General features: G+C 41.9%; 1 protein-coding gene across 7 annotated transcripts in view; it reads right to left on the bottom strand.

Annotated features, from left to right (window-relative positions):
• Rme-8 (receptor mediated endocytosis 8) overlaps window positions 1-17,841 on the bottom strand; it is a 159,629-nt gene that overhangs the window by 114,725 nt on the left and 27,063 nt on the right. For all 7 annotated transcript variants that reach the window (XM_076188250.1, XM_076188254.1, XM_076188253.1 and 4 more), the window contains exons 9-12: window positions 7,249-7,421; window positions 4,547-4,754; window positions 3,764-3,943; window positions 971-1,201 (exon numbers count right to left, since the gene is read on the bottom strand). In XM_076188250.1, the coding sequence (XP_076044365.1) occupies window positions 971-1,201; window positions 3,764-3,943; window positions 4,547-4,754; window positions 7,249-7,421 (792 nt within the window). The remainder of the gene's footprint in view (window positions 1-970; window positions 1,202-3,763; window positions 3,944-4,546; window positions 4,755-7,248; window positions 7,422-17,841) is intronic.

Genomic DNA, 17,841 nt, shown 5'->3' with positions numbered 1-17,841 from the left:
ATTCCTCTTATACCCAATGCCCTTTTCAACCTATCCATCCATCTCATTCTTGGTCTGCCTCTCAAGCTCCCTCCATCCACCTCTGCCTTCCACACTCTTTCTGTTAGTCTTTCTCCACTCATTCTCTGATCAGCCCTATTGTTAGTGTTCATTTGTTGTCTTCTAATTCAAACCAGGCCCAAAATATCTTAAATTTGTATTACGTTTTCACAAAACAAGACCTGACAAGTGATGACTGCTCCCCTCATACTAGCTGATAAATATCTATCTATATACCAAGGACTTTTTTCCTACTTACCAGGGAGGTAGCCAAAGTCAAAAGGCATGTACTCACTCCCACCCATTCCACTCCCATCCACCACCCTTTCCTCCCTCTCATCCTAGCTCTTCATGGATGGTGGGTCATCCATGTACCTTGCCCAATACCCTACATAAGAAGCAATGCAGCAAGACAGAGTATATCCACACCAAGGCTGCTTCACTTAAGTGGTGACACCCTCCTCCATCCTGGCTGTGTATTGATGATACTGTGATGCAAGGATGGAAGTGGATGGGGGATGGGGTTAGAGAGTGATTGTTCGTGAATGATATTTTGATGCAGCCTGAAGGGATTTCTCCTTGTCTTCTATTTTTCTGCATAAAGGGGATGGCGAGGGGGAGCTTGCCAATTAAGTTATGTGAAACTGATAACATGTATACACATACTAAGGGCATTTTCTCCCTCACAAGGGAGGTAATCAAAGTAAAGACCTCAATCCACTCCCACCCATTTCATCCCTACATACTCCACTCTCATCCACCACCCCTCCCTCCCTCTTTTCTAGGCTCCTCCCGGATGACAGGTCATCCTTGCATCTCGCCCACTGCAAAAAAGCTGACAACTTACAACTTTAAAACCTCACAACACAGACCGAGGTGCAACATAGCTTACCAAACAAACAAGTAAATGAATAAAACAAATAATAATTACAATTATTCTGCCCATTAAGTCCATTGCTGTTGGGTTGCTCGACGACCAGAGGGAAACCAGATGTCGCGAAAGTTGTCGGTGTGTGAGAAGCCGTCCATCTGTAGTCTGCGTGAAGAGAGCAGTGAAGAGGTGCCTTGGTAGAGCTCCTTCCGTCAGTGCCATGAACTGCATCTTTGTGGGTATGTCATTCTCTCCTTCTTCTATAATAGCTCGCATTACTAAACCAGCTCCCTGGAAAAACAAGGATCAGAGGGTCCGCTGAAAAAATGTAATTTTCGCAGGAAAATTAATTTTTCCCTGATACAAACCTGAGGTACTCCTTACCCAAGGAGCTAGAGACCCGTCTCTAGCTCCTTGGGTAAGGAGTACCGAAGAGTTTGTATTCTTCGGAACAAATGTAATTTTCGCAGGAAAATTAATTTTTCCCTGATACAAACCTGAGGTACTCCTTACCCAAGGAGCTACAGCCGTCTCTAGCTCCTTGGGTAAGGAGTACCGAAGAGTTTGTATTCTTCGGAACAAATTGAGGGTGTTCACAAGTCATCAAGGCCACGTCATGTGTTCCAACTCTACGTGTAACAGGATTACCAATCAAAACTTGACTTTGGTCTCTCAGATAGGAAAGAAATAAAAGAAGAGAAGAGAAGAGAAGAGAAGAGAAGGGAAGAGAAAAGAGAGAGGAGAGAGAGAGAGGAGAGAGGAGAGAGAGGGGAGAGAGAGAAGGGAGAAAGAGAAGAAAGAGAGAGGGAGGAGGGAAAGGGAGGAGAGAGGAGAGAGAGAGGAGAGAGGAGAGAGAGAGGAGAGAGGGAGAGGGAAAGAGATGGGGAGAGAAAAAGAGAGGAAGTGAGAAAAAAGAGAAGAGAGAAAAAGAGAGGAAGGGAGAAAGAGAGAGAGGGAGAAAAAGAGAGAGGAAGAGAGAAAAAGAGAGAGGAAGAGAGAAAAAGAGAGAGGAAGAGAGAAAAAGAGAGAAAAGGAGAAAGAGTGCAAGAGGAGAGAGAAAAATGAGAGAAAAGAGAAAGAAAAGAGAGGAGAGAAAAAGAAGAGAAAGGAGAAAGAAGAGAAATAAAAAGAAGGGAAAGACAAGTTTACTCTAAGTACCTCTCCTGATTTCCTTCCAAAACATCTTTTTGTTATTTTCATAATTTTCTGTAAAATTAAAGTTACATAAATATAAAATCAAAATTTACTCACACATACTACCCCACCCCCCACCCCCCCGCCCATTCCTCCTCATGCAGTCACAACATCATCCATATACAACCATTCTCCACTCACCTCTGTCTTCCGTCCTCTCCCTTCCTTCCTCAACAGACATTCCCCTCTTCCCCAAAGCCCCCTTCACCCCATCCATCCACCTCATCCTAGGACGTCCCCTCATGTTCACTCCCTCCACATCTGCCTTCCATACCTCTTTTACTAGTCTTTCTTCACTCATTCTTTCCATGTGTCCAAACCATCCTAATATTCTTTCATCAACCCTCTCTCCCAAATCCTTTTTCACCCCTGTTCTCCTCCTCACCTCCTCATTTCTCACTCTATCCAGCCTAGTAACCCCCACCATACTTCTCAGACACCTCATCTCAAACACATTGTGACTGCATGAGGAGGAATGGGCGGGGGGGTGGGGGGTGGGGTAGTATGTGTGAGTAAATTTTGACGCAGCCCGAAGGGATTTCTCCCCATCCTCTCCTTATATGCAAAGGGGGACGGAGAGGGGGGGTCGCCGATTAAATGAAGCGGCCTTGCTGTGGATGTACTGTGTCTTGCGACACTGCTTCTGACCCAGGGCGGTGGGCAGGGTTCAGGGATGACCCGTCATCCAGGAGGTGCTCAGATGAGAGGAAGGGTGGGAGGGGTGTGGAGTGTATTTAGGGATGAAATGGGTGGGAGTGTTTTTATGCCTTTCCCTTTGTGGCTACCTCCCTTGGAAGGGGGAAAAAGCCTTGGTATATGTATGTATGTATAATTTTCTGTCATACTCTTACCCCATTTACCTCCTTTTCTTATGCTTTACTTCTCTTCCCTTTTCTTTGTACCTCTCAAATCTCTTGTCCCATTTTGTAACCAATCTGTGAATGCTCGTTTCTTCTCTTCTACAACCTTCTTTGCTTCATCATCCCACCACTCACTACCCTTCCTGAGTCTCTCCAAAAGTTGGAATCCGCAATGTTTTCCCTCTATTGTGACCCTGAATAGCTTTGCTTCCCCCTGTCCATCCAATTGACGAGTATATTCATCCGGCTTTGCTTGTTAAAGGCAAAGCTAGGAGCATCATTTCATATCACCGTTGTCACTGCCATCGCATCAAGTATGTGCACAGAGCCCTTACATGCCTAAATGCTGGCCCCCGGCAAAGTGCCACCCTGGGGAAAAGTTCTCAGGTTGCACAGGCTCAAAAAAAAAAAAAAAAAAAAAAAAAAAAAAAAAAAAAAAAAAAAAAAAAAAAAAAAAAAAAAAAAAAAAAAAAAAAAAAAAAAAAAAAAAAAATTAAAGCCTGTTTTAGCTATTGGATTGCTAAATAATTAAATGGATTTTAAAAATTGCATTTAATATCCCTAGGGCAGAAAGGATAGGGGAAAAAATATTTCATATACTGTCGATCCTAATGCAAAATTCCTATCACGTTAAAATATTCAGGGCTCCTTTGACCTTTTTCATTATAATCATTTTGTCAGCCTTGTGGGCTGCCCCCCTAATTGTGCCGCCCCAGGGCATATGACCCCCTCCCCCCCCCATGTGAGGGGCCTGTGTGTGCATGCATGCTTAAGAAAGAGTTTATTAACATTACACTACCTTGACAACAGCTAAGGATGGATGCTGGAACAACTTGTAAACCGCTCTCCCATTCTTTGCGACCAATTCCAGGAGTCTGTCAAAGTGAGCACCATCTGTGGTTTCGCTGTACGGTGCACACAGGGAGAAGGTCAGGAAATCCAGCATGGCTGATACGACCAAAGCTCCAGTGTCGTGATTCTGAAAAAAAAAAAAAAAAAAAAAATGTCAATGGAGTTTCAAAACTTGTTACCAGGCATTTGAAATCATTTATCATTTTTCTTTATTTGCTGAATTAAACTTATAACAGCCAATGCCATCATGGCATCTGGCTGCAACAGAATTTAGCAGGCAAATAATGTAATGATAAGCACATCTGAGTTCAGAGGATTTACTTCACAGGTATACATGGCTGAAAAATAGTGTATCTATTTGTTGTCACTATTTATCTATACACCAAGGGTTTCCCCCATATAAGGGAGGTAGCAAGGCACACACTCCCACCCATTTCACTCCTATCCACCACATATTGTTTCTCTTTTATTTCAGCTCCTCATGTGTGAGAGGTCATCCCTGTCTCCTGCCCACTGCCTGGGTCATAAGTAATGCAGCAAGACATAGTAAAGTTTCTAACACAGGAAGTGGGCAGGAGACAGATGATTGTTCATCCATGACCTATAATGAAAGGGAAACAATGGGTGGTGAATGGGAGTAGAATAGGTGGGAGTGGGTGTGTCTTGACCGGCTACCTCCTTTGTTGTGTCCGTGTCAGACAAAAAAAAAAAAGCCTACTCAACTACTTACCACATGATAAACCCAGTTATCTAACAGAGTTTCTTGAAATTTTGCTGAGGACAGGAGTGATGCTTTATTTAATTGTTCTTGTTTCAGGTCCGGGTGTTCATGCATGGGCTGCATGAGAGCACACACCATGTCGAGAGCAGCATGGGTTATACCAGTGTCATTCCTCTGTAAAGCTCTTACCACTTTCATGCCAATCTTCTCTCGGAATCTAGAACCAAAGCAATATCCTGGTTATTAGTTTATTACAGTATACAGGTCTCCCCTACTATACGATTGGGTTACATTCCTGAAAACCAGGTCGAATAATGAATGATTGGATAGCGAACTTTGGTCTTAATAGGATTTAATTTGATGGGAAGAGTAGCCTTGGCCTAGCCTATATTGAGAGATATATAACACTTTTCCACGCCATCCAAAGAGGTAGTGTTATAGACTCATTTTTTTTTAATACAGTGGTTTTCTCAGTAGGCCTATATCCACAGGAAAGAGCCGAAAAAGAGGCTCTGTTGAAAGCCACTAGCCACTAGTTACTAGATCCCACACCGCACATATCTTTCACGGCTAGTCTTACTAAAATCCCTAGGAAGCCTTCTCCTTATCATCAGAAGTGGTAGGGCTTGATGAATCCTGGGCAGCACAGGTGGACGGAAGAACACCAAACGTAGACTGGAGAGGTGGCGGAGGGGAACCTGGATCAGCAAGGGGGGGGTTGGGTGGTTGGGTGGGACGGAACAGCAGGTATGAAGAAGCTAGAAATGGTGGTTTCCCTTGACTTTTTTTTCTTGGCTTCAAATATATCTCTGTGGACCTTGAAAGCTTGCTCCACATTATAGGCAACTGTTCCACTTTGTGCTGGTTTTGGGTCCCTTTCCTTTATTTTTTCGATGATTGCATATACGTCAGAGAACACCTCACAAAGTGTTTTGATGTCAAGGCCTCGCTAGGGTGCATCATCATCATCACCATGGAGAGCTCGTTCTTGTTCCAACTCCATCACATCTTCATAGCTGAGTGGCTCATCATGGGATTGTAGCAATTCATTCACATGATCTTCATCCACCTCCTTCAAGCCAGCCAGCCAGCCATATGTGAGAGCCTGATGATGTCCTTACAAATGGGTGCCACATCACTAAATCCAATGAAGTCGTTAGCTGGATTGACACACTTGGGCCACTTTCTTCCAGCAGCCACTCACTGTTTTGTGTAGGGCTGCTCAGGCTTTAAAACAGTTGAACCAACCCTTACTGGCACTAAAAGTTTACCCATCCTTAACTTTATATCCCTTCTTATGTAGATCATCGAAAATCGAGAGGGCTTTCGTTTTCACAAGGAAGGTAGAAAGAGAATTGCTTTGGCAAGACAGGTCATCAATCCACAGCCATTTCCTCCACTACTGGTTCCCTCTGCCTCGTCAGCGTCTTTGCCATTAATGTAGCTGTTTCATCAGCTTTCTTTACACTGTCTCCTTGTTTAAATATTGTGGAGACAGTTGATTGGGGCAACTGCATGATTCTGGTGATGGAGTTGGCCCCTTCACATCCCTCAAGGTACTTAACAATTTCAACTTTTTTCTCCAATGATAAACTCTTCCTCAGTCTTTTGGGATTTATCTCACATGTAGTAGTTGTTGCAGGCCACTTGGAAGCCATCACGTTATGTATTACTCTCATATAAGCAACAGTGAATGTGCAACAGTAGCACAAAACACAGATACTGATACATGGGCCGAGGGAGTAAACACAACTGAATAAAGAACAGGAACGAGTTTCATTGGGTGGCCGATAGCGCGTGGGTGGTGCTGCAATTGCGGTGTGTTTGTTTCTGGTTTGGTGATCATATAATCGAGCACCTACATCGAAAAACAAGCGAGTGGTAAAAATTCAAAAGGATCATATAAACGAAATATCAGATATCGAACCATCGAATAGTAAGGGAAACCTGTATATCATTCGTATATACACACATGCACAAAGATACCTAAAGTAACAAATCTTTCACAAAGAGCAAGGCTTCACTAATTTACTTTCTTGTCTCTGGATGATTTTATACAGTAGAGGAAGTGTATCCTCTGCTCACCAAAATATTAAAATGTTTTGTGTCAATTCTTTTTCTGACGTTCTTGCTTCTGCAAGTTAGGGTTGTTATAAGGAAATATCTCCTTTGTTGGCTACCTCCCTTGTAAGGGGGAAAAAGCCTTTGGTATATGTATGTTATTAAGCTACAGGAGGCTACCCTCTGCTCTAAAATTTTAATAACTGGCATTTTCAGATGAATTTATGAAACCAAGTGTCTACGACTCTACATCCTCTTGATATTCCTATTTTTTTAATAACCAGTTGCACTTGGCTAGCACAAAAAAAAAAAATATATATATATATATATATATATATATATGTACACACACACTAGGATAAATTTACATAACACTAGACTTTTTCCTCTAAACAAGAGGGGTGGCCAAGTCAAAGGTTCCACCCATCCCATTAATTGGACACCTCTCGATTTCTATGGTCATCCTGAGACATGGTCATTCTGCAACTATGGCACCCTCTACTTGGTATAAATAAATTTCCCTATCTAATCACCTACTGAACATAAATGCCTTGTTGGTCTCTTATGGTTGTTACAAAGAAATTTCTAAATAGCTTTTGGACACTATCCTGCAAAGGGTTAAAACAGAGAAATCTTTTTTTTTTTTTTACCCTGGGAGTGCCGTTACAGCAGCAAAGCCTGCTTTTGATGCTACAAGTCTTCGGAGAGCATGGAACTGTGCCTCAATCTCTTCTGCAGGTAACGCTTCTTGATCCCCTTCACGTAACACGCAAGCGCCCAATGCTCCGTTGATTAGCTTCTCTTTGTTTTCCGCAAATAAACCCTGAAAAAATCGACCTTCTATTTAAAAAGTGATCAACAAAGAATCTGAAGGCCCCAACCACACTAGTGATGCCTTACATTACTAAATTATGTAAAACACACAAACACTATTTTCATTACACAAATCATGCAATAATAAAAAAAGACAAAAAAATGAACAATATCTAATTTTGCAATCAGCGCAACTATTTGGAGTTGCAGAAAAAAATAATCATAAACAAAACACAAAAAAAATCTATCACATTTAAGCACAATAACCTCTAAAACTCCCATAATGTAGCTCTTACCCTTATGTATCTAACTGCGGAGTGTAGAAAATGTGTCTCCAACACATGCTAAGAAGCAAGTTACAAGACATATCAACAGGTGGCAGCTAAATTTGCTAATCCCCCCATGATCATAATGTGAAGAGGGCAAAAGAAAGCTTAAAGAAAAAATAATTGAACAGTGAACACTTAAGAAATTTGAAATCAGCTCAAACTGTGTGTATGTATGTTTATCTTGTTGTATTTAGGTTGTTTACTGTGTATGTGCACATAAGATTTATGACAATGTATGTATGATGCATCATGTATGTATGCATACCTGCATGCATGTATACATGTATACATGTATACATACATACATATTACATATATATATATATATATATACATACACACACACACACACACAACACTTAATAGGTCCCAGTGAACAGATGGTATACATTTTTATCAACCACAATACACTTTAATTCTAAGCCATCAACATCGAGAGACTCGTGGAGGCCAACATGCAGAAATTGAAACATGGTATGGCCAAGGACTCAAACCCAGGCTAGCACGTGACAAGTGTTAGTGACTTAGCCGACTGCACCAAATCGGCTAAGTCACTAACACTTGTCACGTGCTAACCTGGGTTCGAGTCCTTGGCCATACCATGTTTAAATTTCTGCCTGTTGGCCTCCAATGAGTCTCTTGATGTTGATGGCTTAGAATTAAAGTGTATTGTGGGTTATATATATATATATATATATATATATATATATATATATATATATTATATATATATATATATATATATATATATATATAATATAATATAATATATATATATGTGTGTGTGCCTGTGTGTGTGAGTGTATACATATATATATGTATTTTTATGTGCTTATATTTTTGTGGAGGGGTGTCTATGTGTGCACATGCACATACATATTTGTGCAAGAGGACCACCATGAATCATACAATGCAAAATCTATTTTTGCATTAAAATTTTCTTATTGTTTAGGAAGAAAGTAAACATGCTATGTGTATACTAACATAGTTTAGTTAAATTGAAATTTAGTGTAACAAGTTACTTAAAGGAGCAATTACACGATGCTTAACGAATGACTGTTTTCACTTTAAAAACTAACTTCAGGTTATGATGCACATGTCAATGACTATCTATCTTATTCCTTCTTATCGTCCTTTTATAAACTATCATTCAAAGAATATCAGCCTTGTTACTCAACACAGATGAAACACACTTTCTGCATGTTACCTCCCAACCGGGGAAGAAACATTGGCTTTTCTATGTTGTATTAGTGTGGGACAGTGTCACATCACCAGATTTTAGGAGTAACAAGAGGGAAGGAGTGGTCATTGGATGTCAGGCCTCTTTATGTGCAAAATCAGAGGGAATTAGGATGTTCAGTCAGAGAAATCATGGGCCCAGTCCAGAGACCAAGAGTCAGCCCTTCAAGGCTGCACCTCCAAATAGTGGTGAGGGTGGCCAAACGAGAAAGGGAGGAGGGGAGAAGGGTAAGTAAGTAAAGAAGGAAGGAAGGAAGGAAGGAAGGAAGGAAGAAAGGAAGAAAGGAAGAGGGAGGAAGGGAGGGAAGAAGAAAGGTAGGATACAGATAGGAAAGGAAAGGAAAAAAAAAGATAATGAAAGGCACAGATATAGAGTGTGAGTGAGTGAGAGAGTGAGCGAGCGATAGAGAGTGAGAGTGAGAGAGGTGTGTGTATGTGTGTGTGTGTGTGTGTGTGTGTGTGTGTGTGTGTGTGTGTGTGTGTGTGTGTGTGTGTGAGTGTGTGTGTGTGTGTGTGTGTGTGTGTGTGTGTATTTACCTAGTTGTAATATACGGGTGGGGAGCTATGCTTGTGGTGACCCGTCTTTGTATCTCTCCGCATCAAGTTATATCTTAAAATCTTGTATAGTGTTTGCACATACTGTTTTGTTGTCTAATTTTTTCCATGTATTTATTGCTCTGTGTGGGAAACTGTTCCTTTTCAAGTTTTTTCTATAACTATCCTTTTTCAATTTTTTTCCGTGTCCTCTCGTTTTACTGTTTTCCCACACTAACAGGTCATTCCTGTCTAAACCTTCCATTTCTTTCATTATTCTGTAGATAGTCAGCAAATCTCCTCTTTCTCTTCTTTGTTCCAGAGTTGGTAGGTTCAATTTGGATAGTCTTTGCTCATATGTTAGTTCAGCGAGTGTCAGTGCTAGTTTGGTTGTCGCTCTTTGTAATCTTTCTAGTTTCTTAATATTCTTTTTGGTACTGGGTGTCCAAAGTGATGCTGCATACTCAAGTTTTGGTCTTATTAGTACATACATACATACATATACCAAGGCTTTTTCCCCCTTAGTGTAGTTAGTATTTTCTTTATCATTTCTTCGTCCATATAAGCAAATGCAAATGTGTGTGTGTGTGTGTGTGTGTGTGTGTGTGTGTGTGTGTGTGTGTGTGTGTGTGTGTGTGTGTGTGTATTTACCCAATTGTAGTATACATGAAGAGCAATGCTCATTGGGTCCTGTCTCCTATTCTCTGATTTTCTAACCTACTTAGACTCAATTTCATATATGGTTCCAACTTAATCTATATCCTTGATTTCAATTATCATATCTAGATTTGAACTCGTGTACTGTTAACCCCTTCCATACGGTGCCGCACACGTAGGCGTCATGGACTTAGATCTCGGTGGCAGCAGCCAATGCCAGCCGTACGACGTGTCGTAATAATACTCGCATCATAAAATATAGTCACCGCTTATATCGATCGTTCTCTCTTCGCCCGTGAATTTTGATAACCATAGAAAATGCGATTACAAAAGAATTAGAAAGAATGTCATTATGGAGGGGCGACTACAATAAATATAATCAAGACGCCGATATGGCAGCCTCGCGAATACACTCACTCCCCATGACGCCTACGTGTGCGGCACCGTATGGAAGGGGTTAAGACTTGGGCTATATCACTTCCTATGCTATGCATTTATGTGGAAAAATGTATTTTTTCATATCTTTTATACATGTGGTCTTTCTTAATTTGCGCCCATAACCTCTTAAAGCCCTCCCATCTTTAAACGGGAGATCTCCTCTGTCAATGCAATCTATCCCCTTTTAGTGACCTGAATACTGTAATCACATCACCTATTTCTTTTCAATCTTTCAAAGTTGGCAGACCCAATGCTTTTGGTCTCTCCTCATATGGTTTATCTGTCAGGCTGTGGACCAGTTGGGTTGCTGCCCTTTGTATTCACTTGATCTTGCTTATATCCTTCACTCTGCGTGGAGACCATACTGATGCGTGACCGGACTTTTGGCCGACGTACATATGGCCTAATGGACATTTGGCCTAATGGACATTTGGCTTAGTGGACATTTGGCCTAATGAATATTTGGCCGAATGTACATTTAACTAAGGGATGTTTGGCTTATTGGACATTTTGACTAATGGAAATTTGACTTAGTGGACTCACTCTTACTGTCTCTCATATTTGTCTGTCTGTCTGTGTTTAACACACAGAATTTTTTATCTGAAAATTAGCCAGTTTACGAATAAGATATTTAAAATACTGAATTGTATGTGTGAGTAAATTGTATGTGTGAGTAAATTTTGACGCAGCCCGAAGGGATTTCTCCCCGTCTTCTCCTTATATGCAAAGGGGGACGGAGAGGGGGGGTCGCCGATTAAATGAAGCGGCCTTGCTGTGGATGTGCTGTGTCTTGCGACACTGCTTCTGACCCAGGGCGGTGGGCAGGGTGCAGGGATGACCCGTCATCCAGGAGGTGCTCAGATGAGAGGAAGGGTGGGAGGGGTGTGGAGTGTATTTAGGGATGAAATGGGTGGGAGTGTTTTTATGCCTTTCCCTTTTTGGCTACCTCCCTTGGAAGGGGGAAAAAGCCTTGGTATATGTATGTATGTATGTATTTATAGTAACTGCCATTCTGAACTCACCAAACTTAAACAACACAACTAGCTCAGTCCTTCACCTTATTGGTTAAACATTACAGTCACTATTGATTATGAAAGGGCAGCTCTCAGTAGCCTAAAAGCATGTTTTCCAAACACAATCATTTATGGATTTTTTTCCATTTCGGACAATGCTTGTGGAGAGAGATGCGTTCGGGACTACAGACTTGGTACAGTGATCCTGAAAATGCAATAATTGTGAAGTCTTTTCAAGCTTTGGCATTTGTGCCAGTTACTGATGTTACCGACACCTTTACTGAATTCGTCTCATCGTTAGATAAAGAAACTGACGAAATTTTGTCCGGGTTTCTCGGCTACTTTGAAGCGACGTGGATTGGTGTTTTTCAACGTGGTCGACGACGGAGGCCTTTATTTGATTTAAGAATGTGGAATACTTTTGAGCGAACCAGCCTTGGCCTTCCGAGGACTACAAACTCTCTGGAGGGATGGCACAGAGCATTCGAACAGAGAATGGCAGTCACCCACCCTTCTGTTCGCCGTTTAGTCACTAAGATACGGAAAGAGCAATCGGACTGGGATTTGACAATAGAGATGCTCAATTCTGGAGTTGCACTGAGATCTTCAAAGAAGAAATACCAGATCTTGAATACGAGGCTCGGGTCTATTATCGAAAAATACGAGTCGTATGAAAAAGTAGATTTTCTGAGGGCAATTGCTCACAATCTTTAAATACTTTTTTTAATGATTTTTTTCTACAATAAACTCCTTTTTAATCACATTTTACTACAATAAACTTTTTACTACAATAAACTATTTTTAATTGAATTTCCTCTCTGCAATAAACAGCTTGTTAATCAAATGAGTTTTTACAATATACTTTAAAGTATTGGCTGTTACTATACTTTTTCGGCCAAATGTCCCTTAGCTAAATGTACATTCGGCCAAATTTCCATTAGGCCTAATGTCCACTAAGCCAAATGTCCATTAGGCCAAATGTCCGTCGGCCATATGTACATCGGCCAAATGTCTTTCGGCCAAAAGTCTGGGTACCTACTGATGATATGGTTTAACCACTTCACTCTGGGCCAAAATCTCGCGGGCAGCATTAGCTACCAGACGTACGATGTTGTGTCATAATACTCGCATTATAAAAAATAAAGTAACCGCTTTATCAATCGTTCTCTCTTTCACCCATGAATTTTGATAACCATAGAAAATATGATGAAGCCAATTTACAGAGTATGGGGGTCATGCAGGTACAACTACAATAAATATAATCAAGACGCCGACATCGGCATCCTCGCATACCCACTTGCTCCTCATGACGCCTATGTAGGCGTCACCATATGGAAGGGGTTAACGTCACAAACTTCCCCCTATAGGAAGGCTAGGACGGTGCCCCTCACAGAGGGCTTTGTAGCGTGGAATTTAATGAACCATGCCCTTGGTTCAACTTCGCTGGTGGCAAGATTCGAACCACCATCCCCTCGACCTTCGCCACAAGTAACGACGCCCTAACCCGCTACTGACGCATATTCTGGTCTTGGATGGATCAGGGTTTCTAAGAGTTTTTTCATCACCTCTTCCTCCATATAGTTGAACGCCAATTTAATATTCTGCAGGAGTCGGTACGTCTCTCCCACAGTCCTGATATGTCTGTCACATGACAGGTAGTCTTTTATCAACATTCCCAAGTCATTCTCTTCTTTTGCTTTTGTAATGGGTTCGCTTCCTAAGTAATAGATTAAGGATGATCTTTTGCCACAATTGCCCATTTCCTGTACTTTGCATTTATTGGTATTAAACTTAATTTCCCATTCTTGGCTCCATGCAAAAATAGTATCTAAATATTTTTGCAATAGTCTACCATCCTCCTCATTTTTCACTCCTCTCATGATTTTTGCATCATCTGCAAACTTGTTGTTTGTTGTTGTTGTTGTTCCCTAGACTGTCTGTCCGAGCAGTCCCGTCTCCCCAAGGAATGCCATAGCCGAAACTGGGTTTTCCCACAAATCCTTTATAAAGCGTATGTTGTGTTGTTTGCGTGCATGATTGTGTATAATGCAGTCTTCCATTATGTGTTGTATGGTATGGGTTGAAGTGTTACATCCTGGGCAGCTGTTCACAATGCGGTCATCCAGCCTCTTCTGGTAGCTTAGAAGTGCTGGGTGGTGACCGCACCGCAGTCTGGCCAAGTGGACTCTGTCCTTTCGTGGGAGAGAGGATTCAGAAGGGTGGATATCAGGGGGTCTGGCATGCAGCAGTGTGTTGTCTTTCAGTGTGTTAATGGAGCGGTGAGTGATATGATTATGAATATGTTTCCGGAGGCTGGTATTTGGTGGTTGTGGAGGAAGAGAAGAGAGTATCTGTGCGTGATAAAGGTCTTTGGGTGTTGTTTTAATGTTTCTTGGTGTGTGGGGGTGTTCTGCTATGTAGTGTAGCGGGTGTAATGTGTTTGTGGTGGCTGCGGCAAGTGTTTGTGTGCCTCTCATGTCGAGGTGGTCCTTGACTTTGAGGACTTTTGTTTCATGGTGTAAATGGTCTGTAGGTGGTGTATTTGTGCAGCCTGTAATTGTTTTTAGGGCTTTGTTTTGTATGATTTGAAGGGTGTTGTGGTATGTCTCACTGAGATTAGGAGCCCATGCAGGACTCGCATAATTCAACACTGAGCGTATGCATTGTTTGTATATTGTTATATTAGTTTCTTTGTTTTGTCCAAATGTTGTTCCAGTGATTGACTTAAGTGCGTTAAGTCTGGGTGTGCATTTGTTTTTTATGTTTGTGATGTGTTGTTTGAAAGACATAGATGTATCGTATGTTACACCAAGAATTTTCGGTGTGTTTGTGTGTGGTATTAGAGTGTTGTTGATGTAGAGATGAGGTATGTATTTGTGTTCTTTTGTCCAGTTTGTGAGAAGTGTTGCTGTAGATTTGGTTGGAGCTATTTTGAGTCTGTTTGTGATGAACCATGTGTTGAGTGTGTCAAGGTATGGCTGGATTATTTCTGCAGCTTTGTCTGTGTTACGATGTGTGCATGTGATTGTTATGTCGTCTGCGTAGGAAGAGATTTGTGTTTCTGAGGTGTCTGGCGTGGGTAAGTCATGCATGTATAGATTAAATAGTGTGGGGGATAGAACTGAGCCCTGTGGTACTCCGTTCTTAATGTTTCTGATGTGCGATGATTGGCCATTATATGACACGTAAGCATTCCTACCTGCCAGATAATTGGCCAGCCATCTTTTGGTGTTATTGTGCATGTCTGTGTTATATATTTTATTTGTTAGGTTGTGGCGGGGGATGGCATCAAAAGCTTTACTAATGTCTAATGTTATAAGAAGTGTTCTTTGGTGGGGCCTATCTGAATTGATGCCATCTAAAATTCTTTGTGTGAGGTTTGTCAGAAGTGTGTTTGTGGAGTGTAGTGGCCTAAAACCGTGTTGTGAGTCAGCAAGGGGAATATGTGGTGTGACAAGTTTAAGTATTAGGCGTTCAATGACTTAAGAGGGGGTGCAGAGAAGTGTGATTGGGCGGTGCGATGTTGGGATTATTGGGTCTTTGTTCGGTTTTGGAATGGTGATTATTTTACCATGCTTCCAGATGTCGGGTATAGTGTTGTGTGAATAGCTGTAGTTTGCAATGTTTGTGAGTGCGTGTATACCTTGTGATCCAATGTGTTTTAGGTGGATGTTGCTTATGTTATCAGGGCCACAGGCAGATGAGTGCTTGAGACTATGTATTATGAGTTTTGTCTGACTGTCTATGAAGGGTATATAGTCTGAGTCTGTGGGAAAGTCTTTCTTACGTTGAATGGTGCGTCGGTCGTCAGGGTGAGAAGTGAGATGGCTTGTCTGTGCAAAATGACGTATGAGTGCGTTTGCTTGTTGTCTGTTTGAGGGTAGATTATCTGTTGTTGTGATTATTGCTGCGTGAGAGCGTGTAGTGTTACTGTTGGATAGTGTAATGCTGTTGAGTGTTTTGTACAATTTGCTGGTGTTTGTTTTGTGATCAAGTGTATTGATAAAGTTTTGCCAATTTTGTGTTTTTTGTTCATGTATTTTATTGGCAATCACAGTGTTTAGTGTTTGTATTTGGTCTGCTATGTTTTGAGTGATAGGTGTGGGGGTACCGTGTTTAAGTGTGTCACGTTGTCTGATGAGGCTTTGGATTTCTGGTGTGAAGTTGGGGTTGTGTGATTTTCTGTTGCCTCTAGGGATGTATCTCTTGTCTGCATTTTGTATGATTGTATTAAAAGTGTGCACAGCATTGTTTATGTTTGTGATTGGTCTGTTAAGTGTTTCAAAATGTTGTTCTGTCTCTTCAATAAAAGCTTCCCAGTTAGCTCTCTTGTAATTGGTGTAAGTGTGTCTGTGGCCAACTGGGGTGCATCTTGTTTTGGTGGTGATGATGATTGGAAGGTGGTCAGAGCCAAGGGTTCCGACCACTCTCCATGATGTTGTTGGGGTTAGGCAGGGGGAGCAAAAGGTGATATCAGGAGAGGAGGGAGTGTAGAGGGCTTGGTGTGGGATATGTGTATGATTATGTGTGTTGTTCATGATAGTCAATGAGTCAAACTGAGTCTGTATATCAAGCCCTCTGTCTGTGTCAGGGTTGTCGACATACCAGGCAGACGACTTGGCGTTGAAGTCTCCACCCATGATCAGGTTGGGGATTGAGGCTAGTTGGCTAAAATGAGGCCTGAAGGTGTCTGGAACTGTGGGGGATGATTGGGGGAATGTACAAGTGAGGTCTGCAAACTTGTTGGTATAGCTTGTTGTTCTTTCCATCATGTCATTGACATAGACAATTAACCACTTCCATACGGTGACGCCTACGTAGGCGGCATGAGGAGCAAGTGGGTACGTGATGGTGCCGACATCTTGATTATATTTATTGTAGTCGTACCTACATAACTTCCATTCTCTCTAAACTGGCTTCATCATATTTTCTATGGTTATCAAAATTCACGGGTGAAAGAGAACGAACGATTGAGCACTGCCTTTATTTTTTATAATACAATTATTATGACGCAACATCGCACATCAGGCAGCTAATGCTGCCAGATGTGCGATGTGCCCCGGAGTGAAGAGGTTAACATCATTTGTGTAAGCAATGAAGCTTTTGGAACTTACTCATTACTGTTCTTCAGTGTGTGTATTTACCTAATTGTAGTATACAGGAAATGAGCGATGCTCATTGTGTCCCATTTCCTATTCTCTAATTTTCTAGCACACCTAGACTCTAGTGCGTGAACATGAGGGGGTGACCAAGGACGAGATCGATGGATGGGGTATAGGGGGCATTGGGAAAGAGGGGAATGCCAGTTGAGGAGGAATGGGAGAGGAGAGAAGATAGGGTGAGTGGAGAATGGTTGTGTATGGATGATGCTGTGATGCATGAGGGCGAGTGGGTGGGAGATGGGGGGGGGTGAGGGAGCACGTGTGAAAAATAAATTGACGCAACCTGAAGGGATTTCTCCCCGTCTCCTCCATTTCTGCACGAGGGGACAGAGGGGGCTCCTCGATTTAATGAAGCAGCCTTGCTGTAGATGTGCTGTCTTGCAATACTGCTTCTGACCCAGGGCAGTGGGTGAGATGCAGGGATGACCCATCATCCAGGGGGAGCCAAGATAAAAGGGAGGGGCAGGGGTGGATGGGAGTGGAGTATGCAGGGATGGAATGGGTGGGAGTGGTTTTTGTGCCTTTGTTTTTTGGCTACCTCACTTGTAAGGGGGAAAAAGCCTTTGGTATATGTATGTATGTAGATAATTACCTATCTATATACCAATGGCTCTTTCCCCCTTAAAAGGGGGGTACGCAAGTCAAAAGACTTGTACCCTCTCCCACCCTCTATCCTTTCTTCCCTCTCATCTTCAAACTAATGAAAGAGTATTGGGATGATTTGGATACTTGGAAAGAATGAGTAAAGAAATATTAGTAAAAGATGTGTGGAAGGCAGAGGTGGGTGTAGTGAACTTGTGGATGAGAATGAGATGGAAGAATGTGGTGAATGGGGCTTAAAATAAAAGGGGAAAGTCTGTTGAGGAAGGAAGGGAGAAGGCAGAAGATAGGGGCAAGTGGAGAATGGCTGTGTATAGATGACACTATGATGCAAAGGGGGATGGGGAGAGTTGGTGGTGGTTATGTGTGAAAAATATTCTGACACAGCCCCTCCCCCCCTTTTTTTTGCACGAGAGGATGGAAGGGGGGTTGCCGATTAAGTGAAGTGACTTTGCTGT

This window comes from Oratosquilla oratoria, chromosome 7 (assembly GCF_046742065.1).
Source record: "Oratosquilla oratoria isolate Oo_2021 chromosome 7, ASM4674206v1, whole genome shotgun sequence".
Lineage (NCBI taxonomy): Eukaryota > Metazoa > Arthropoda > Malacostraca > Stomatopoda > Squillidae > Oratosquilla > Oratosquilla oratoria.
This window is presented reverse-complemented; position numbering and strand designations above follow the sequence as displayed.